Here is a 23,016-nt window from a genome sequence, read left to right as displayed (position 1 = left end):
TTTGTTGTTTTTTCTTTTTTCACAACATCTGATATGCAGGTGGATCCAAATTATTGTCTGGAGAGATGATGCCATGGCTGCAAAAAGGAGCAGAAGGCTGGATCAGGGAGGAGAATAGCTCCCAAATATGGGAAAGGTGTATAAATATTGTTGACTGTAAACCTCATTGATTTGATCTGATCTGGGGCCCACATTCAGCTTAGGAGCCCATGTAACCTCTGTATCCCTGTAGATCTGATTCTTTTATAATAACAAAAGCTCATTGCAATACTGACTCTCAATAGTGCAAATGTCATTCTCCATTTCAGAAAAATGTCTTGGGCCCAGGCAGTGTTACACCCAGTAGAGCACACATCACTGTGCACAAGAAACAAAGTTCCAGCCTATCCTCCCCGCCCCACTTACAGGGTGAGCTTTTCAATAGCAGTGAAGCAGTGCTACAGATGTCTCTTATTCTCTCCTTCCATATTTCTGTCTTTATCAGAAAAAAAAGAAGAAGAAAAGAAAGAAAACAATGAAAGAAAGAAAGGAAAAGGGAAAAAAATTACAGGTCATCAGAAATGGTGAGACATCATGTAAGCCAGGCCACTAGCCCCAGCTATAACCCTGGTGTGTGTGGGGAATCTCATTTAACTATATTTAAATATAATCTTATCATTTAGTCATATTTTCAAATTCAATTTTGATTATGTATCCTCAGTGTTCTAAAAATTAATGTACATTTAATAATTATGAAATTATTATTATTTTACTTCTGTGAGGGTTATCACTGGAGCTCAGTGCCTACATGATGAATATATTATTTCTGGTAGACAGTCTTTTATGTTTTCCTTTTTTCTATTTTTTTTTATTTGATAGGTTAGAGAGAAATTGAGAGGAGAAGGGGAGATAGAGTAGAAGAGAGACACTGCACTGTTTCAATGTTCATAAAATTTGCCCCATACAGGTGGGAACCAGGGGTGTTTACCAGAATCCTGGTTCACTGTAGTATGTGCACTCTATTTGTGGCATCACTGACCAGCTTCTTTTTGCAAATTTAAATGATAAATTTCATACACACACACACACACACACACACACACACACACACACACACACCCCTCCCCACCTTTCTCCTTCTATCATTCTAATCACAATTTGAAGGATCTCTGAAACACAGTTTCTGAAACAGAGGTAAACATATCAGGATATGTGATATTTTATTAGGCATTATTTTTTATAAAGTTAAAAGTGACCACAGCAGTAGATTAATGTTTACAAAGTAAAGTACATGTCCAGTGTTGGGAGACTGTCTCTTTCTTTTGGATTTTCTCACCACTAAAGGAATACCACTCAAAAAATTATTCAAGAAAAAAATACTGATGTACAAAAAAATCTGGAAACACTTTCAGTTTGGTATTTGTGTGCATTTATTATTCATAGTGGTCCCCCACCCCCATTATCTGAAATGTATATGGGGGTCAAGAAGTTTTTTTTAACCATGGTCTATATTTATACACTATCAACAAAATAGAAAAATGGAACCGAACCTAGTCTTTCCCTTCCCTCCCTATAATTTCCTCTGTTCCTAATTTTGCAGCAATCAAGTTTCAACTAGTTAATCAAATGTCTTTTGTGTTGCAGGTGCCAGGGTGTTTGCTTTCATTAGCGTACCAAGTGCCATATTTAGGAACATGGCCTTTTGGTTAACTGACTACAAGCATGGCTTTGAACCTTTAAATGTGTGTATTTAAACTTGACATTTATTTTTACATCTCCTTTTCCAAAAATTCAGGATGTGGTTATCTGTAAGATGATACATTATGACTTTTTTTGGATATATACCCAAGTACAAAAATATCTGCCTCAAACATAATTGTCAATATTATAAATACCTGTGTCATTTTTGAAATGATAGAGATCAAGAGAAACATGGTTAGTAAAATGTGCATAAAAACAGTTAAAGGAAAACCACATGGACGGGCTTATAAAATTGGACAATTTCACACTTTTTAATCTGTGTTTAACATGATAAAAAGAGGAAAACACAACAATTTTAGCATATCTTTAATTGAAAGAGAAAGCTATTTCTTTTTGAAAGAAATGGCAAAAATATGTGATTATTTAAAATGCAATTATTTTCTTACTATATATTAAAGAAAGTAGAAAAATTCAGCAAAGTCAAAAGAAAGACATATAATTCAATGGCTTATTTTCTATAGACTAGGTAATATTATTTTTGCAGGTATTTTTTTACCAGATAATTGTTGCATTCTTATTATATTTGTATTCTCTAATTGCAGATAGAGATGATTTGTTAATTGTTTTTATTCTTAATAAGGTATTCAGCTCAAATGCTAATTATCAGAAAGAGAGTACAAAGAGAATTGTCCCTTTCACACAGGGTAGAATAGAGTCACTAACATGTGACAAGGATCCATCCAGAACAGACTAATTGGTGTCATAATAAAAAGCTAGTTCAGTCTGCATTATATGAAAATTAAAATCATGTTTTGTAAATTAGTGTTATAGATAGTGTTAACTAATTTTATTATATTTAAAGTCCTAATAGATACTAAATACAGGTGCTATTTTGTCTATATCACACAATTGTCTGTATTATCACAGGTGGTATCTGCGTCTAAAATCGATACTTAGGTTTCACAACAATGATACTTTAAGGAAATGCTATAGAGAAAACTTTAGTCCACACTCAAGTATATACAGTTAAAAGTATTTGAGTACTGCATAAACTATTTTTCTTTTACAAATAATAAATGCCTTACTATTTGGAATAAAGAAGATATTTGTTGATTTAGTCATTTCAAAGCTTTTGAGATGAAAAGTACTCCTCCCTTCATAAATATAGAAAACAATGTCCAGGTAATTTAAATGATACCTGCTCAAGCAAAAGTGAATTCAAATCCAGTTATTCATAGTCTCCTTTCTTTGTTTTGTTCCTAACAGATTCCCAGATTATTACTTCCACCACACCTACTACTTATTATTATTACTATTATTTTTATTATTATCTGGATCACTGCTTAGCTCTGGCTTATGATGCGCTCAGGATTGAATCTGGGGCCTTTTGGTACTTCAGGCATGAAGGTCCAGCTTATTTTTAAGGAAAATAGAAGAGTCCTGAGACTTCTTGGACATAAAGTTTGAGCCAAGGGATGCCCAGCGTCATTCAGTAAATGGTGAAGTCAGGCTTATATTCTTGTAGTCTATGGGACACACTCTCCCGCTGCAGAAGCATGTGCCTAGTCATCAGTGGTAAATCTGGTGTAGACCATAAGTAAGTCCCAGCTGAAAATATGGCGAATTTTCATATAAAAATTACAAATGAATAAATAATTGATTTTGTGCTAACTACACAAAATAATGAGTGTAATATTTTCAAAATATTTGTTTTAAAAGTTATAGATAGAATATGAATCCTCTATATTTCCCCTAGGAACCAATTTATTTCTCTCTCTCAGGCAATCAGTCTTCTTCTTCACTGGAAATCCATTTTAAGTATATGCATAGATAGCAAATTATAAAAATTGCTTTGTACATTTCCAATTGAGTTAAAGGATAACATGACATATGTGTTGTTCTACAACTTCAAGTATTCCCAAAATTGCTTCTTGGAAATACATGCATATAAAAACAATTACACTGTGGCCAGGAAGGTGATTCAGGAGGTAGAATGCACAGTATGCTTAAATGACCAATTCTGACTCCCAGTACCACATAGAATGGGCAACATTCTGGCCACACTCTAATATGGAGTGTTTTATTTATTTATTCATTCGTTTATTTATTCATTTATTTATTTTTATTGCCACCAGGATTATCACTGGGGTTCATTGCCAGCAATACAAATGCTCCTGGGACCATTTTTTCACTTTTAAATTTCTACTTTATTTGATAGGACAGAGAGAAATTGAGATGAGAGGGTCAAGTAGAAAGGGAGAGAAAGATAGATACCTATAGACCTGCTTCACCATTCATAAAGTGTCCCTTCCTGCAGGTGGGGAGGGTGAGCTCAAGTGCTGGTTTTTGTGCATGTCAATGTGTGCACTCAACCAGGGTTGCCATCACCCAACAGGAGAAGAGAGAGAGAGAGAGAGAGAGAGAGAGAGAGAGAGAGAGAAAGAGACTGAGACCACGGCACCAAAGTTTCGATGAGATGGGGGCTTGGCTCAAACCTGGCTCATGCACATGGCAAAACAGTACATTATCCAAGTGAGCTATTTTGCTGGTCCATGCAGTAAATACATCTTGAAAAATATAAATAAGTGAGTAAATACAAACAGTTGATTATAGTTAGAGTCAGTTGATTATAGTTATAGTATGTATATTCCTAATTCCATTTCCTGTTGTAGAAGGAACTGTTGGGTCAACTCCAGTATTTTATTATGATAAAACCATGAAAATTCAGGCACATATCTTCTTTTGAATATGTAAAAATGCCTATAGTTTGTATACCAAAAGTAAAATAAATGTAAGTCAGACATGACCATTTTCAACCTTTCTCAATATAGCCCAGTTTTCTCCAACTGATGGAACCATTTCCAACCTTACCACTATCACTTTCTTTGTTTTTATATGCCAGACTTAATGATATTAATCCTCACGCTTATGACTTTTAGATGTTGGACTGGAGATTGAGAAGCGCACACTTTATCCTGACTGTGACATTGATGCTATGGAGCACAGAAAAAGCTCTCTCGATGGATATAACAACAGAGGTAATGAAAACCAGCTGAAGGCATCCTGTATTTCTAATGGAATAAGCCATTTCTACTACTATCAGAAGTATATGTAGCAGGGGTTGGGCGGTAGCAAAGTGGGTTAAGCAAACATGGCACCAAAAGCAAGGACCAGCATAAGGATCAGGTTCGAGCTCCTGGCTCCCCACCTGCAGGGGAGTCGCTTCACAGGCCGTGAAGCAGGTCTGCAGGTTTCTATCTCCCTGTCTTCCCTTCCTCTCTCCATTTCTCTCTGTCCTAAACAACAATGACATCAATAACAACAAGAATAATTACTACAACAAAAATAAAACAACAAGGGCAACTAAAGGGGAGAAAAAGTATATGTAGCTGACACACAAAATATAAAAATATATAGATTTTTAATTTTATTTGCTGAGTTAACATTGGTTTACATCTTATAATATTTTAGAAATATGGTTTCACGCCTATATATCTGTGTCCATACAGCTCACCACATCCAGTGCCAAAGATCTTGTGCCAAATGAGAGTTTCATTGGTGTGAAGAATTTACATTATTAAAAAAAAATTTTTTAATTGTCTTTATTTATTGGATAGAGACAGTCAGAAATTGAAAGGAAAGGGGGTTTTAGAAAGGGAGAGAGAAAGAGAGACAGCTGCAGCACTGCTTCACCACTTGCAAAGCTTTCCCCTGCAGGTGCAGACTGGGCGCTTGAACTGGGTCCTTAAACATTGTAACATGTACACTCAACCAGGTGCACCACCACCCGGCCCCGAAAATTCGCATTCTGATAGCTTGTTCTTACCTTAGACTTAGTGATAATTAATTTATAAAATTTTTGACATTCCTAACTAAATGCCTTAAAAATCTAGATGTAATAACAAAGAATTTTATTCTCTGAACTCGAAAGCATAATAGATGTTACTTATTGTTACAGTCAAATTTATCACTGAATCATTCATGCTAGACAGGAGCATTTTGTATGAAATTTTAAGTTGTTTACATTTTCAAATTTAAAGTTTAAATTTTTATTATTATAAAAAGGTGGTTTTTCTGTGAATAAATATAAAGGAAAATAAATGTGAAGACATCTTTACATTACACTAATTAATAATTACAGTCTTTACATTACAATAATTAATTTGACCTTATGAAAAACATGCTTTCTGTATTGCTTAAATAGAAAAGAACTGAAATGCATTACACAAAAAAGATAAATTTTCTACAAGATCTGACATTTTCCCTGAGAAAAAAAAGGGTATCTTTAACGAGAAAAGAGTCTATTTTGTGTATGCATCAATAAAATCATTTTGTGGAGGATGCCCGGAGAGATAACAAAAGATCTCCTTTCTATGTCTTTTGAAGGTTTTGTTCCTGCTCTCTAGAGTTTCTCATAATTAAAGCATCCTTCCCTTTTCCAGATTCTGTTGTTAAACTTATATAGGGAAGTGCTAGCAGCTGAGATTCTAAAGGACACTTGGACTATATTGTGTTCACTGCAAGTAAGAGAGAAGACTAAGAGTGTTTTAGTTTTCTTCTTATATGGTAAGAGTGGTGTCTGAGGGATGATTAACTTCATGACACTACTCAAGGTGAAATGAAAAAGATAGAAAAGTAAGGTTATTGAGATTCTACTGTGAGCAGTGGAGAGAACCTGATATAAGCCACTTTGACAGGAATCAGAAAAAGCAGAGGAAAAAATGAACTAATCAGTTACAGAGTGCAGAGTTGATCAGTTTAAGAAATTGAAGATTCAATAGTTTTGCGATTATGTGTCACATTCTATGCACTTGAAGAGATAGTTTCCTGACTAAATGAAGAAAAGACTTGGAAAATGCTATTGTTTTGCTTTACTTAGACAAATTAGAAAGGAAAAAAAGAATCACAATCAAATGAAAGGAAAAAAGACACTACCAGGCAAGAGCGCAGCACAAGGAAAATATGACTAAAACGGAAAAGGGAGGGGCTGGGAGGTAGCTCAGCAGGTTAAGAGCATATGGCGCTCAGCTTCCCCAGAGACCCGCCCTACTAGGGAAAGAGAGAGGCAAACTGGGAGTATGGACCGACCAGTCAACGTCCATGTTCAGTGGGGAAGCAATTACAGAATCCAGACCTTCCACCTGTTGGTATGCATGAGACTCCTTCTGTTTCATTTGGTTTAAATCCCCCCTGCTTAACACTATTCTATTTACATAACCACTTCATTCTATTTACATAACCACTGTTAACAAGTACCACCTTCCCTCCAGGGCATTGGTGGTTCAGTGATAGGATTCTCGCCTGCTCTGCCCCCTCCTTGTCACACTCTGATTTTCACCAGTCACTTTTCTCTCCACCCTCTCTATGTCACATCCTGTTTCCACCCTACTTGGCAAGTAAAGTAAATAAAGACAGCATTGTTAGTTTTAGGGTACTTTACCTTGAGTTTAGCTTAGCTCGTCTTAGGTTGTGTTGCATCCTGCATGAATAAAGAGATACTGCCTACAGCTCAACCATGAGTCCCTGGTCGTCTGTTACCCGCCCGTGCCCGTGAAGCCAGCCCATTGAAAACAACATAACCTGTCGAAAACAACATCCACCTTCTGCAACCCACGACCCTGGGTCCATGCTCCCAGAGGCATAGAGAATGGGAAAGCTATCAGGGGAGGAGGTGGGATATGGAGATTGGGTGGTGGGAACTGTGTGGAGTTGCACCCCTTCTACCCTATGATTTTGTTAATTTATCCTTTCTTAAATAAAAAATAAATTTAAAAAAAGCATGTGCCGCAAAGAGCAAAGACTGGGGTAAAGATCCCCACTGGAGCCCCAGACTCCCCACCTGCACGGGTCCCCCCACCTGCACAGGGTCTGATTCAAAGCAGTGAAGCAGGTCTGCAGGTGTCTTATCTTTCTCTACCCCTCTCGGTCTTCCACTCCTCTCTCCACTTATCTCTGTCCTATCCAATAGCAATGGCAACAACAATAATAATAAGGCCAACAAGAATGAGAGGTGGAAGGAAATGGCCTCCAGGAGCAGCGGATTCATAGTGCAAGGACCAAGCCCCCGCGATAACCCTGAAGACAAAAAATAAATAAAAAGATATTATTCAAATATCTTTATATTTATAGTTGAAATAATTCAACTAGTAGTGTTGCACTTGTATGCAGGAGGCTATTATTCTATCTCTAGTACTGCATGTACCAGAGTGATCTTCTAACCACTATCTACCTGTCATCTGTCAACAAACCTAGCTGCTATCTATCTATTCATAAAATGTCCCTTCTTAACCTTCTTAAGGTTATATATATTTCTGCTCTTAATCTTAAATTCATAATGAAATTATTGAGCCATACTGCCCTAGTTGTTTTATTATTCAACATACTGTTAAATCAGTCAACCTATGTGGTTGTCATCATATTTTTGAGAAGAAAGGGGGGAATCTCTCAAATGCACAAATGAAATAAAATTTTAAAAGGGAGGAGGGGAAAATCCTTGGAGTTCATGTTTCTTCCCTGGGGGAATATCCTTGGGATCTTAAAAGTGGTATAACCTGAATTGCAGAAACTTTGAATAGCAGTGCTTTAAAAATGCAGTGATTGAACCTGAGAAAGGACAGACAGATATCACAAATTGGACACCCCATGTGTATATGTGTGTGTGTGTGTGTGTGTATAGTATATATTTAAAGAAATAGGCAAACTAAATATTTTACCTGAAATATCAAAGTCATTGGGATAACTCTGACCACTGTAAACACTCAGTATTTATTTATAAATCCCATAGGTTATAATTGTGCACTCCCTTAGGGTAGCAATAGGACTTTAATGTTTTCTAATTTCTTACATCTAATACAGAAAGTGGTACAAAGCACATTGATTCATTAAGGAATAAATGAGTGGTGAAAAAAATAGGGTGATGTTTAGCTCTTTTTCAGAATTCAGTAAATATTCATCAGCATTTTTAACTAATAGAAAAATTCCAAGATAGACATTGAGTAGAAAACTAAACACAGACATTGTTGCCCTCAAGGTACTCACAATATTACTAGATACAAAAATATTAAACTAACATGAGAAAAAAATGATCATTTGTGACCAATTAAAGCAAGAAGAAATGTAAATAAGAGCACTGATGGAAGTATAGAAATATAGATAAAGAAGATAATAAAGGATGGGAATGATAAAGATGAATGTAGTAGTTATTGGAGAAAAAAATAAATGCTCAGTTTATATATGAGATTTTAGAGTCAGGTTAGGTGTTTTTCTTTCTTTTTTTTTTTTTTTTTTTTTTTACCAGAACACTGCTCAGATCTGGCTTGTGGTGGTGGAGGAGGGGATTGAACCTGGGACTTCAAAACCTCAGGCATGAGAGTCTGTTTTCATAGTTATTATGCTATCTCCCCCTTTCCCTCTTTTTGTTTGTTTGTTTGTTTGTTTGTTTGTTTCTCTTTTCTGTGTGTGTCTATTTGTTTTCTCACTGGAGCTCATACGTCCATGAGAAATCAAGTTTCACAACAAGCATTTCTGCTAGGAGTAACATAATCAAATGCTTAGGATTATATATAAATAACGTTTCATTTCCTTAATAAATGAAATCACCTTTCCTGCATCATAGGTCTTTGATTCAGGAGTCACGGATGTGCAGTCACTACCGAGTGTTAGGGAAGAAAAGTCAGCCACTGATCTGGTAGCAAAACTGTTGCTCCTCGATGAACTTGTGTCTCTGGAAAATGATGTGATTGAAACAAAGAAGAAAAGAAGTTTCTCTGGTTTTGGGTCTCCCCTGGACAGACTCTCAGCTGGCTCTGTAGATCATAAAGGAAAACAGAGGTACATGTTTGCTTTAAGAAAGAACATTTTCGTTTCCTAATTCTTGCACTCTTTGTACAGAAACAAAAAAATTCCACATAAAAATATAATGATAACCACATAGGTAAACTGATTTAACAGTATGTTGAATAATAAAACAGTTAGGACAATATGCCTTAATAATTTTATTAGGAATTTAAGATTAAGAGCAGAAATATGTATAACCTTAAGAGATATGATATGACCATAAGATTATGTTTTGACTTTAAGACTGAGAGTAGAAATATGTGTATTTTGGGATTAATGTTCAGATAAGTGCATTTTCTATTAGATAGAGATAAGCAAAATGTCCAAAATATGTGTAGATAAGCCTATTCCCATGAGAAAGAGAAGAACCCTCCAGACTTGACATATTAAAATCAAATTTCTGATTATTTAAATTACAATAGAAATTAAATTATATTTTATTTACATTATAATTTAAATATAGATTATTTAAATTATACTCAGACCCTTAGCTTAATTATCTGTAAAATGGAAGCAATTATTTATTGCCATTAAAATAAAATTGGCATTGTTTATATTGTTCATTATTATAACAGAAGTAATTAAATCTCCCTTTTTTCCTCTGAGGAAACTTCAGTAATTTAAAACAGTCCCTCCAACTTTATTCATTTTCTACCCTTCAATATCTATTCTTCATGCTGTTTATTTTGTATCAGTACTGACACAAAAGACCATCCAATTACCGGAGTATGCTGGTAAATTTATTAGAATCACTTTTGTCCACTGTAAATATTCATCTTCGTGAACTTCCCTAAATACAATGCATTTTTTATTTTAAATATCCTTAACATATTCCTTGCTACTTGGGTTTTCTTATTTCTAACCTAAATGATCTCTTTGTTCATTTTTTTTATAGTCTTTTTTCTACTCCAACATTACCACACCTTTATCATCAATTAAACTTTTACTGTTACTAGGGAGATTAACTAATACAAAATTGTTTTGTGTGTTGTTCCTACCTATTGTTTAGAAGAGAAAAGTAAGTTCAGAAATAATTTTACAGTCTGGCTCCTCCTTTCTTCCCAAGTCATGCTCTTGTCTCCATGGTCTTTGCTCCAATTTTACTTGGTTACTTAGAGTTCTAGGAGTTGTCTTGCTTGTGGTTTAGCAACTTTTCTGTGTTGTGATTTTCAGAGTTCAGAATACAATGATCAAAGTTCAGATTGCAAACATAATACAGAACTTCTGGGAAATTTTAAATTCTACAAAGAATTCTACTTTAGAACTGGAATTTATTCTACCAGTAATTGAAAAAGTATTCCCACAGTGTGAATTTTTAACTTCTTCCTTCCTTCCTTCCTTCCTTCCTTCCTTCCTTCCTTCCTTCCTTCCTTCCTTCCATCTTTCTTTCTTTCTTTCTTTCTTTCTTTCTTTCTTTCTTTCTTTCTTTCTTTCTTCCTTCCTTCCTTCCTTCCTTCCTTTCTTTCTTTCTTTCTTTCTTTCTTTCTTTCTTTCTTTCTTTCTTTCTTTCTTTTTGTCTCCAGGGTTATTGTTGGGGCTCAGTGCCTGTACTACAAATCCACTGCTCCTGGAGGCTAATTTTTTCCCTTTTTGTAGCCCTTGTTGTTTATTGTTATTTTTTATATTTATTTATTTATTTTCCCTTTTGTCATCCTTTGTTGTTTTAATCACTTATTTTAAAAACATCATACATGAGTAGTTATTTTCACCATATGAATCATTAATTATCATATACCAGTAATTATTATAATTCTTGTATCTTAGTCCTAAAGAAAAACCTGATTGTTACATATATTTCATAGCCAATATTTTCTCAAATCTCTTCAATAGGTACATGTTAAGCTCAATGAGTAGTTTTTTTTGGAGCCTTTTTTTTTTTTGCATCCAGTGTGGGGCTCAGTGCTTGCACTATGAATCCACTGCTCCTGGAGCCTATTTTTTCCCTTTTGTTGCCCCTGTTGTTTATCATTGTTATGGTTATTATTGCTGTTGCTACTGCTGTCATTGGATAGGACCGAGAGAAATGGAGAGGGGAGGGAAAGATGGAGGGTGAGACAAACACAGACACCTGCAGACCTGTTTCACTGCCTGGGAAGCGACCCCCCTACAGGTAGGGAGCCGAGGCTCGAACCAGGATCCTTATGTGGGTCCCTGTGCTTTGTGGCAAGTGCACTTAACCCACTGTATTACAGCCCAACCCCCTTGGAGCCTTTTTTCAAGATGAAGGAGGAAGGGAAGTGCCACTGTTTCCCAATAACTTGCTCAAGAGGAATTTTCCTTCATCTATTCAGCATCCATCCTTTCATAGGGCTAAAGTTGCAGCAACCTTCCCTGCAAATACTTTGGATGTCCAGCATGTACTTTGAAATGCCAGAGGAAATACTTGCTATAGTATTCTCTCCTTTTTTTTTTCTTTAGTTCTTTTGGGTCCCAGACAAAACTGAGAAAGAAATAATTCCATTTTTAACATTCTGATTTGTCTTAATGTCTATAACACCCTGAATACATTATCATCCCAATTTACCTGGTGTATTTTCAGAGAGATAAAATGTGATCCCTGAGATTATCTAGCTAGTTTGTCAGGTCGTTTAACTCCACGTTCATTGATTTTCTACTTAATTAAGTTACTTTGGACAAATAAATTAAAACTGTGTTAAATAACTTGTTCAAAGTCAGAAACTGAGAATTGTGCAACGGGGTAAACAGTTTTGGGGAAAAAAAAATCTGTCAATGATAGTTAGGTTTCTATACTAAGCCAACCATAAAGTTCTGGCTAACACTGAGACTAGCAGTTCCAGTTTCAATTTATCTGATCTGGTTGACCTTCCTCTTAATAGTACTAAAGAGGAGAGATAAAAATGCTAACATTTCCTTTTCCTTTCTAATTAATTCATTGTGAGACAATGCCACAGACCGGAACAAGTTTGACAGTTCAGGATTTTTAGGACTTCTTCCCAGCTCTCATTTAATGATGACCAAAGGAGATAATTCAACATGGGATGACTTCAGACAGAGAAACACACACACACACACACACACACACACACACACACACACACACACACACACACTTCAGTGTGATGTCTGTTTCCATACTATTCTGCTTAATTGAAAATCATGGCTATTCAATAGAAACTAACTTCGAACAATATAATCTTGGGCCATTTTTCCCAAACTGACTGTTCTTTATTGTTCTACTCTTATCACACTGCAACACAGAATAAGACATTACTTGTATCTTTTTTTCTTTTTCCTACATTAAATAATATGTGAAGATTTGAAACCCAACATGGGTTTTGAATAAATTTATTCATTGGATAGAAGTTTCTAGAATATGACCTACCCCTCAAAAGAACTTCATGAGCCATCACTTCTTAGCTTTTTGGCTAAGATCAAATGTAAAACTTCATGAGCCAACTAAATGAAGATCCTCTCTGCTTTATCCAACTTTCTTGTTACTTTTAAAAAATAACTTAAATCTCATTATTTGATTCCAGAGCTCATATTTTCTTTCTGGATGCCTGTTCATATGGCCTATTCCTTGGAACAATACTTTAGAAATTGACAGTATGCCCAGCAACATCATCACCATAAATTTAATAAAATCAGGATCCATTAAAATTGAACTACCGTTTTTGAGATGGTATTCTGAAATTTAAGTCAATTTCTGCTAAGTGAAGTAGGACTTTCCTTTATCATTTTCAGTGTTCCCCATTTATTAAATTTCCTATTTCTCAGCCTCAAATTTCCATGTAAGGGAATTCCCAGGTAGGGAAAAAAAAATATATTCCTTGTCCCACCTTTTATTTCACTCCTTCCCAGAGGAGACACGATAATTTATTTCATAAGACAATTTAAGAGTAGTCTAATTTAGTTCATGCCTTTGCTCCCTGTTTTCATTGGATAACTATAACAAGATGTCTAAAATTATCTAACGCAGGGAGGATTTAGCAGAAAGTCTTTTAAAATGCAAATATGAAAATGACATTTTAAAGTCTGCATTGACTAGTATAGTTTTTATGGGAGATTAATATAATATAGTACAGTTCTTGACACATGGTCCAAAAATGTCTATTTTGAGGGAAAGTAGAGAACGAAGGAGAGAAGAGGGGAAGGGGTGAGGGGAGGAGAGAGAGAAAACAAACAAAAGCATCAGCCTAAAACAAATGCATTGTAGTGTCAAGGATCAAATTCCAGACTACATGCTTGGAAGTCCAACATTCTATCACTGTACAAATTCCCAAACTGCAACATTTTGGAATATGAACACAAAATCCTAATTGTTTTAAACTGAAACATGGCACTGTAGACCTTCTTGTTCATTACAGAGATTACCTGGGTCCTTCATTTTAGTTTATTTTTACACAGAAATTTTTCCAAACCACTATAGTTACATCTACTTTTCTTCAATAAACTTTTAACACCATGCTATTCTTTTTAAATGATTTTTATTGCATAAATGTTCCTTGTAAGATGATTATTGTCTTAGGAGTACAATTTGATATCTTCCCAAAATATGTGCTAGCTAACTTCACCCAAAGTACCCTTTCCCCCAATGCATACACTACTATACTACTCTCATGTGTATAAACTTATGCAACAAATTTGTAGAACAACCTAGTCCTATGTACTAAAATTAAGTAGATAGAGGTATACCTAGTAATTTTAATTTTTAAAGAATGAGGGTTTTTTGTGTACATTAAAGATACGTCAAAGAAAGTTTACATTGAGGAAAGAGAGAAAACAGAGGTTGAAACTTGAACTAGGTATGGTCTGTGGCAACAGAACCACTCACTTGGGAAAGGGTAAGGCAGAGGAAATGGTTGAGACGGTATTGGAGACCAAGTACATAATAAAGAGAGAAATAAGTGGTGGTGGTGGGATTGGTGTGCAGACACCTACCATGGGGAGATGAGAAACTGTACTCATCTGACAATTGTCTTATAAATGATTATTTCCCTAGTAAAGTCACAAAGTGAAAAGAAAGTCTTCATTTGAATCATAAGTAATAATGACAACAAAAGGAAAATAAATATCTATCCTTAGTAGTACAGATAAGCAAGCTTTTGTACATATCTGCAACTGTCTATTAACTGACAGTAAGAATAAAGAAACTGAAGTTACACATATTATTGTGGACAAATCTCAATAACAAATGGTATTTGCTAAAATAAGTTGAGAATTCTTATCACTCATTTGAAATAAAATTCTAAAATAATCTAAATAAGAGTTTTAAAGACTGCATATAGAGTGGAATAAAAAGCAAGAGAACTAATACAGGAATATTACTTAACAGATTAACTGAAGGATTGAGTCATGAAAGTGATACAATTTTGAAGAGAGAACACTGGAACTCTTATTGGCAGTAGTCTGCTTATATTGGGGCTGTCAGTGGGGTTGTTTACTTCAGATTTTTTTCAACTTAACATAGATGATTTTATAGATTCTTTGTATGTATAGAGAGATTCCAAATAAAAATTTTAAGTACAATTTTTTTCTGGTTAGAGTATCTTTTGACAACGTTTCTCAGTAGAATAATATAGACATTAAAGTTTGTTTGGCATAGAAAATCTGTATTTTTAGTATAAGCCTTCAAGTTATATCAAGAATGAACAACATATTCTTTTTACATTGACAAATACTGCTACTTTTAAAATATTAGTATATTTTAGAGTGGGAAAAGGTGGATTGTTTAAAATGGATAAATATAAGCCATGCCATACCATTATTTTGTCACAAGAGGGACTATATAGTCAGAAAATACAGCTTTGCCTTTTGCTCTTAAGAATACTTTTCTGTTAACATTTGTACTTTACACATTGTATATCCCTCTCTGTATTTGTTATATAGTATTGTTATACTTAGCACATATCAGCAAAAAATTGAAATAGATTGTCATTTTACTTCTAAATAGAGACTCTGTAGAATTATTATTTTATCATTTCTGGGCTTAAACTTAGGTCATACATACTGCAAAGCAGTGTAGTATTGAAGTGAGCTACATAACAGTTATTTAACTAGTGAGATATCAATTTTTGCTTTACCTGCTTAGGGGGAGTAAATGTTTTTACTTTGCATTACTGCTAAAAACCTTTAAATACTGAGTGCATTTTTCATATTTTCATGCATTTCTTTTTATTTGATTTCAAGATGCATGTAAGCATTTGCCACCAAAACTAAATTTGATAAAATAATCAAAGTGTTCATGGATCTATTGCTAGAACACAAATACTCATGATCTAGGTCTCTGCCTACTGGAGCAATGATTAAGAAGCCCTGCTCTCAATACCCTGAAGTACTTTTGGAGACTTTTTTAAAAAATATATTTATGTATTCATTCCCTTTTGTTGTCCTTGTTATTTTACTGTTGATGTTGTTGTTGTTGGATAGGACAGAGAGAAATGGAGAGAGGAGGGGAAGACAGAGAGGGGGAGAGAAAGATAGACACCTGCAGACCTGCTTCACCTCCTGTGAAGGGTCTCCCCTGCAGGTGGGGAGCTGAGGGCTCCAACAGGGATCCCTATGCTGGTCCTTGCGCTTTGCACCACGTGGGCTTAACCCACTGTGCTATCGCCGGACTCACACTTTTGTAGACTTTTTTCAGAAGTATTTTTGTCATTCAACTTTTTAAATATTGTTCTCTTTTATAAATCATTTATTTGTTTATTTAACTAGGGAGCTACAAATAGTTTGAAAGTCACTGAGCTAGACTGATTAAAAAAGATTATTAGAAACAAAGGAAATGCACAAATTGTTTCCTGGTATCTTACCTTAAGCATTTGCTTCAAGTAAAAATGTAAGCTCTAAAATATAAATAAAAAATTTAAAAATGTAAACTATTCACTTGAGCAGGAGAAAAATCAATTATTAGATCAAAGAAAGAAAACTGCAACCTTCAATTATTTTACCTTGACTTAAAAAACTGTAAATATATATATATATATGTATTTACTATATATATAGTATTTTATATAATATTTACTATATATATATTGTATAAGGCTAGGCAGTGATGCACCTGCTTGAGCATACAAGGTATCAATACAGTCAGTGTGTAAGAACTCTGGTTCAAGCCCCAGCCCCCACCAGCAGAGGGCAAGCATCATGTGTGATGAAACAGTGATATAGATGCCTCTTTCTCCCATTCTATCCCTACCCTCTGATTTCTGTCTCTAGTCAATAAATAAATTAGTTAATGAAATATTTTTTTAAAAAACCTTCTTTTTAAAGATTTTATTTATTGATTTATGAGAAATGATAGGACAGAGAAAAAGAACCAGACATCACTCTGGTACATGTGCTGCCAGGGATTGAACTGAAGACCTCATGTTTGAGAGTCCAATGCCTTATCCACTGCGCCACCTCCCGGATCACAGTGAAATATATTTTTAAAATAAAACTTTAAGCAATCTTAAAAAAAAAGAAATATATATTCTGAGGCTATGGATCAATAAATATTCTGCTGTATTTTACAGTAATATGTGAGGTCATTACCACATCTACTTTTTTTAAGAGTTTCTTATTTAAACTACTTTCTTTTTTAATTTTTATTTATTATTGGAGAAAGACAGAGAAATTGAGAGAGGAGAGGAGGATAGTGAGACAGGCAGAATGACACCTGCTGCACTGCTTCACCACTCGTCAAGCTACCCCCCTGCAAGTGGGTATCAGGGGCTTGAGCTTGGGTCCTTGCTTGCACATTGTAATGTGAATATTTAACCAGATGTGCCACTGCTTGGCCCCCCTTTTTGCTTAAAAGCAATAGTTCATGTCTAATGCCAGAGTTCTCATGCTCATAATACACTAGAGCTGAGAAATGTTCGGATATTCGCCCCCTTGTTTCAAAACAAATGAATAAATTACTTTCTTTTAAAAAATGCATAAACGGGGTCGCACAGTAGCACAGTGGGTTAAGCACACATGGCGCGAAGTCCAAGGATTGGGGTTCCAGCCTCCAGCTCCCCACCTGCAGAGGGGTCGCTTCACAAGCAGTGAAGCAAGGCTGCAGGTATCTTTCTCTCTCCCTTTCTGTCTCCCCTCCTCTTTCGATTTCTCTTTGTCCTATCCAACAACAACATCAATGTCAACAATAAGAACAACAACAAAGGCAACAAAATGGGAGGGGGGCCTCCAGGAGCAGTGGATCCGTAATGCAGGAACCGAGCCCCAGCAATAACCCTGGATGCAAAAAAAATAATAATAATGCAGAGATAGAATGTGTGCTTTACAGGTATGATGCCCTGACACCATATATGCCAGAGCTGTGCAGTATTCCCAACTGTCCTTGACTGTTTCTATTTTCTCACAATTAATAAAGTTTTTTTTTTTAAATGAAAGTTTTTTTTTTCTCATAACTGGTATTCCACAGGAATTTGGTTAGGTCAGTATACAATATATGGAACTACCCTTTTCCCCAGCTGCATTTTCTTCCCCTTTTCAGTTATCCTTTCAGTGCCTGGTAGGCTTTTTAACTGCCTCTTCCTACTTTTCTGGGACTTTCCCTGAGCACTGACCTCCAATCTGAGAATGCATCCATTTTGTTCTTTCCCTAGAATTACTTAAAATGATGGTAGTTAGAAAAGAAATGTAAGGTTTCAAGGAATAAAAAAAAATCATATTATCTGATATTTTAATATACTACCCACACTGTACTTGGATAGATCTAAACCATACATTTTTTTTTATTATTTTACTGTTACCATAAAAAATTCCTACAAGCCTCTGAATGTGGGTTATACTTACTACCATGGCATTCTGTAGGTTAGATATCTACTATATCCTCACCAGCCAGCATTTATCGTTTTATAAGGCTAATCTTAGTTTTTTAAAATTTATTTTACTTATGTCCTTTTGTTGCTCTTGTTTTATTGCTGTAGTAGTTGTTGTTGTTGATGTCGTTGTTGTGATAGGACAGAGAGAAATGGAGAGAGGAGGGGAAGACAGGGAGGGGGAGAGAAAGACAGACACCCTCAGACCTGCTTCACCACCTATGAAGCAACTCCCCTGCAGTGTGGAGCCAGGCGCTGGTATCGGGATCTTTACCTGGTCCTTGCGCTTTATGCCACCTGTGCTTAACCCGCTGAGCTACTGCCGCCTGACTCCCAATCTTAGTTTTCTTTTCTTATGTTTGATTGATAGACAATGGAAAGCCTCTAAAATGCCTGCTGGGTATTTCTCTGTGCTTTCTTTTATTTTGCTAGCTGGGTTCAGAGGTAGTCAAGAGATCAGATTCTGTGCTCCTTTTTTTATGCTCTGGATGAAGAATTCCGTCAGGCTTATTCAAATTGTCGACACACTAAGCTCCTTTTGATTGCAGGACTATGGTATATCCATTCTTTTAAAAGGACCTCTTGAGGTCACAACAATCCTTGAGCTATGACTCTTTCCCCTAATTTCCATGCCAGTGATGGTGGATTTAAACCTTCTTAGACAGCATCTCTGTGACCCACACTTATTTAGTCATGTTCCATTCTTATGAATTCCTGCAACTATTGGGTTGTTGAAAAAAAGTGATGACACATTTTTGCATATAAAAACAGAAAAATATATTGTTACTTCTTTGATAATCCAATAGATTACACCCACTGGGATAATCCAGGATGATTTATGTTATCATGGTTCTTAACCTTAATCCTATCTTCAAAGTCTCTCTTGCTATGGAATATAATGTTTTAAAAATAATTAATTTATTTATTGAGTAGAGGCAGAGGAAAAACGAGAGGGTGGAAGAGAGAAAGAGAAACACCTTGGTTTAAGCACTTGGGAGCCCTCTCCCCCCTTGCAGGTGAGGACCAGGGGCTTGAATCAGGTGTGTCCCATTCTGGTCTCTGATATGTGACAGTGCTAGAAACTCTTCTAGTTAGGACTGGTATTTCATAGCATTAAATAATAAGAATAACAAGTCAAATTAAGATTATTTCTTCTTCTTCACCATCACATTTATTTATTTATTTGTTCATTACCATCTCTGTGCTTCACGGCTTTTTCTGATAGAGACAGAAAGGAAGAGAAAGAGGGGGAAAGAAACCACAGCAGTGAAACTTCCTTCAATGTGGGCACAGGCTCAATCCTGGGCCATGCACATGATATAGCAGTTTGATGGCACAAAATGTCCCTTCTTTTTAAAGAGATAATATGTGGAGCATATAAATGGGAAGGTCGTTTGTAGGATTTAAAAAGAAATCATTTCAACATGAAACTTTCTTCCATATCAGTACATGACTCCTATGTGTGTGTATAATATCTCATCTGAAGCTTCCTTTAGAAGCTTATGAGGACCTGATTTATTCTACTTTCATCCTTGGCATTGACATTCTGTTCTCTCCTTTTAATATCTTTCCCTAAAAGAATATTTCTGAGATAGGCATTGGGGAAAACCACTGACCTAAAGCAATTTTCCTCAACTAACAGGAATATACTATAACCTAAAGATTCTAAAGAAAAGAAGGAATTTACCCAAGCTATTCACTGGGTATGCCTGTAATATCTGGCTTTTCATTTGAGCTATTTGATTTTAGGTAAAATATTTTATTTTAAATAATTTATTATTTTTTTAATTTCTCTCAGTTTCTTCAGGTGTAAAGAGACAGTGCTACCTACTTCCACGAGTATTGAAATGTATTGAAAGGATAAGAAATAGTACAGGTTAATGAATGGTAACCAACTTGTTTATTCCAATTCCTGAAAGAAGGATGAAACGTGAAAAACAAAAATTATGATTGATAACTTGGAATTTAGTTTTAAATGGTTCTCTTTGCTTTGTTTTAGGAAAGTGGTAAATCATCCAAAAAGACGGTTTGGCATCCCTGTGGATCGGATTGGTGGAAACCGACTTTCAAATTCCAGAGGTTAATGGATTCCAACAGTGAGTCCGAATAAATGCAGACTTTTTAATTAACATTTTCCAATAGACTAATTGATCCAACTTTGTGTATAAACTTCCCCTTTGACTTCTTAGCTTATAAATTCATCTTTTCATTTATTTCTGTGCTCAGCATATTGATGTTAAATACTTTAAATGACAGTAAAGAAGCAAAATATAATTCAGTATAAGAAAATGAGTCTCAGACACCTACATAATTATTGAATAATAATGTGCAAATAAGGATTAAAATTATATTTAACATAATGCCTAACTTTCATAAATATGTATAGAAAATATTTTGTTGTTAATAACTACATTACCAAAATTATAAATCATGGGGCATGTGGGAGAAAATGATGCAGTGTTGGCTGTGGAATCAGAACACTGATTAAAATCCTTCTTCTGTCATTAACTGATAACCTTCTTTTCATCAAAATACTTTATTTCTCAAAATCATATACACTTAGAAAATAATGTCCAGTATTGTGAAGATTTAATTAAATGTTTACAGTTGCTCTAGAATGTATGGAACAGGGAGTTGGGTGGTAGTACAGCAGGTTAAGTGCAGGTGGCGCAAAGCACAAGGACCAGCATAAGGATCCTGGTTCGAGCCCCCGGCTCCCCACCTGCGGAGGAGTCACTTCACAGGCGGTGAAGCAGGTCTGCAGGTCTCTATTTTTCTCTCCCCCTCTCTGTCTTCCCCTGCTCTCTCTATTTCTCTCTGTCCTATCTAACAATGAGAGCATCAACAACAACAACAATAATAACTGCAACAACAATAAAAAGGGCAAAAAAAAGGAAAAATAAATATTTAAAAAAAGAATATATGGAACACACAATGCTTGCAAGTGATAACAGCTTATATCACAGTTCTGATATTTACTTTGCACTGTCTCTTTTTATTTAGTGGTGCACATCCATTGCTTCTTTTAATGACTCACTTTCATGAAGTAGGTACTGTTATGCTTGCTCGCTAATATTCTGAGAAACAATACTAAGGGGCAAAAGGACAAATTGAGGAGGCCAACATTTGTAGGTCAAATTCCAAGTCATCTGTCTCTTGGCTATGATACCTTGTTTAAATTCTCAAAAACTCATAATTTTTTCCAAGAATGAAATGAATTGATACACAGTAAACACTTAAAAGAGATACCTGATATATGTTAAGTACTCTCTAGTTGTTATTATTATACAAATCTTAAGTCTGTTAACTCACAATACCACTTAGGAGCTAGTAAGAGGTGAAAGTAGAATTCAAATCCACAAGTCTAAATCATAAATGCACACACACACACACAGAGACACACACACAGACACACACACAAACACACACACACTTTATTTTTTATTTTACTATATGGATCTGGGTCTTTACACATGTGATTTAGTAATTCCTAAGCTACTTTTTAATTCACTCAGAGAGAGAGAGAAAGAGAGAGAGAGAGAATAAGGAGGAGGAAAAGGAGGAGGAAGGGGGGTGGAGGAGGAGGAAAGAAAGACAGAGAGACACCACAGTTCCAGAGCTTTGCTTGGTGCTATGGCACCTCCCATATGGAACCAGAGCTCCATAATAAACTGCATGCATGACAAGATATGAGCTCTTTCTAGTAATATATTTACAGTTTCAGCATTGTATTTAATATGTATGGCATACGTTTTCCACAACAAATAACTTGTTAAATATTAAATATAGGCAATGTATTATTCCCACTAGTATTTATATTTATAGGTGCACCCTCCCACTCAAGTAGATAAAAAACCTAGGCCCTCTTATAATATTTTTGGGTTCTGCTCTTCTCAAAATAATCACCAGTCAATGCTATAGAAACCCCAAAATCGGGGGTCGCGCAGTAGCACACTGGATTAAGTGCACGTGGCACAAAGCGCAAGGACCTGCATAAGGATCCCGGTTCCAGCCCCTGGCTTCCTACCTGCAGGGGAGTCACTTCATAGGCGGTGAAGCAGGTCTGCAGGTCTCTCTTTTTCTCTTGCCCTCTCTGTTTTCCCCTCCTCTCTCCAGTTCTCTCTGTCCTATCCAACAACGAACGAAATCAACAATAACAATATTAACCACAACAAGGCTACAACAACAAGGGCAACAAAAGGGGGAAAAATGGCCTTCAGAAGCAGTGGATTCATGGTGCAGGCACTGAGCCCAGCAATAACCCTGGACGCAAAAAAAATAAATAAAAATAAAAAATTAAAGAAACTCCAAAATCATCCTATTACCCTTAGTCTTCTCATAATATAAGTAACGCTAGTTTCTCCCCCCTCTACTGCTCTAAACCACAATGAGAATCCAATTACTTTACTTCAATTTGTCATCTGTAGAATGATTTGGTTTAAAAAAAATGTCACTGGTGTTACTGAGATATTGTGATGAATTTACTAATGTCCACAAATACATAATCATAGTGAATATTGTCAAGAACAGGCTTTGAATAGCATCATCTTCAAAACTCAAATTGAACTTTTTTTTATAATATCTAGAAATGTATGGTAGCTCTCCAAGTTTGTTGAAGCTCACTGTATTTTGAATAGAAGCTAGTTAATGTTATAAAAATTAAGTTACTCCATGAAATGAGGGTCACAATTATCCAGTTTCTTAATATATTAAGAACTTCATGATCTTGACA

At 35.4% G+C, this 23,016-nt stretch overlaps 1 protein-coding gene across 2 annotated transcripts in view; it reads left to right on the top strand.

Annotated features, from left to right (window-relative positions):
- Positions 1–23,016, top strand: part of OSTN (osteocrin) — a 388,295-nt gene that overhangs the window by 8,295 nt on the left and 356,984 nt on the right. For both annotated transcript variants that reach the window (XR_009551679.1, XM_007517400.2), the window contains exons 2-4: positions 4,620–4,718; positions 9,296–9,510; positions 20,284–20,380. Coding sequence is in view for 1 of the 2 variants with exons in the window: in XM_007517400.2 (XP_007517462.1) it covers positions 4,620–4,718; positions 9,296–9,510; positions 20,284–20,368 (399 nt within the window). In the remaining variant the exon portion in view is untranslated. The remainder of the gene's footprint in view (positions 1–4,619; positions 4,719–9,295; positions 9,511–20,283; positions 20,381–23,016) is intronic.

This window comes from Erinaceus europaeus, chromosome 9, assembly GCF_950295315.1.
Source record: "Erinaceus europaeus chromosome 9, mEriEur2.1, whole genome shotgun sequence".
NCBI lineage: Eukaryota > Metazoa > Chordata > Mammalia > Eulipotyphla > Erinaceidae > Erinaceus > Erinaceus europaeus.
Note: the sequence above shows the minus strand (reverse complement) of the source record. Positions and strands in the feature narration are given on the sequence as shown.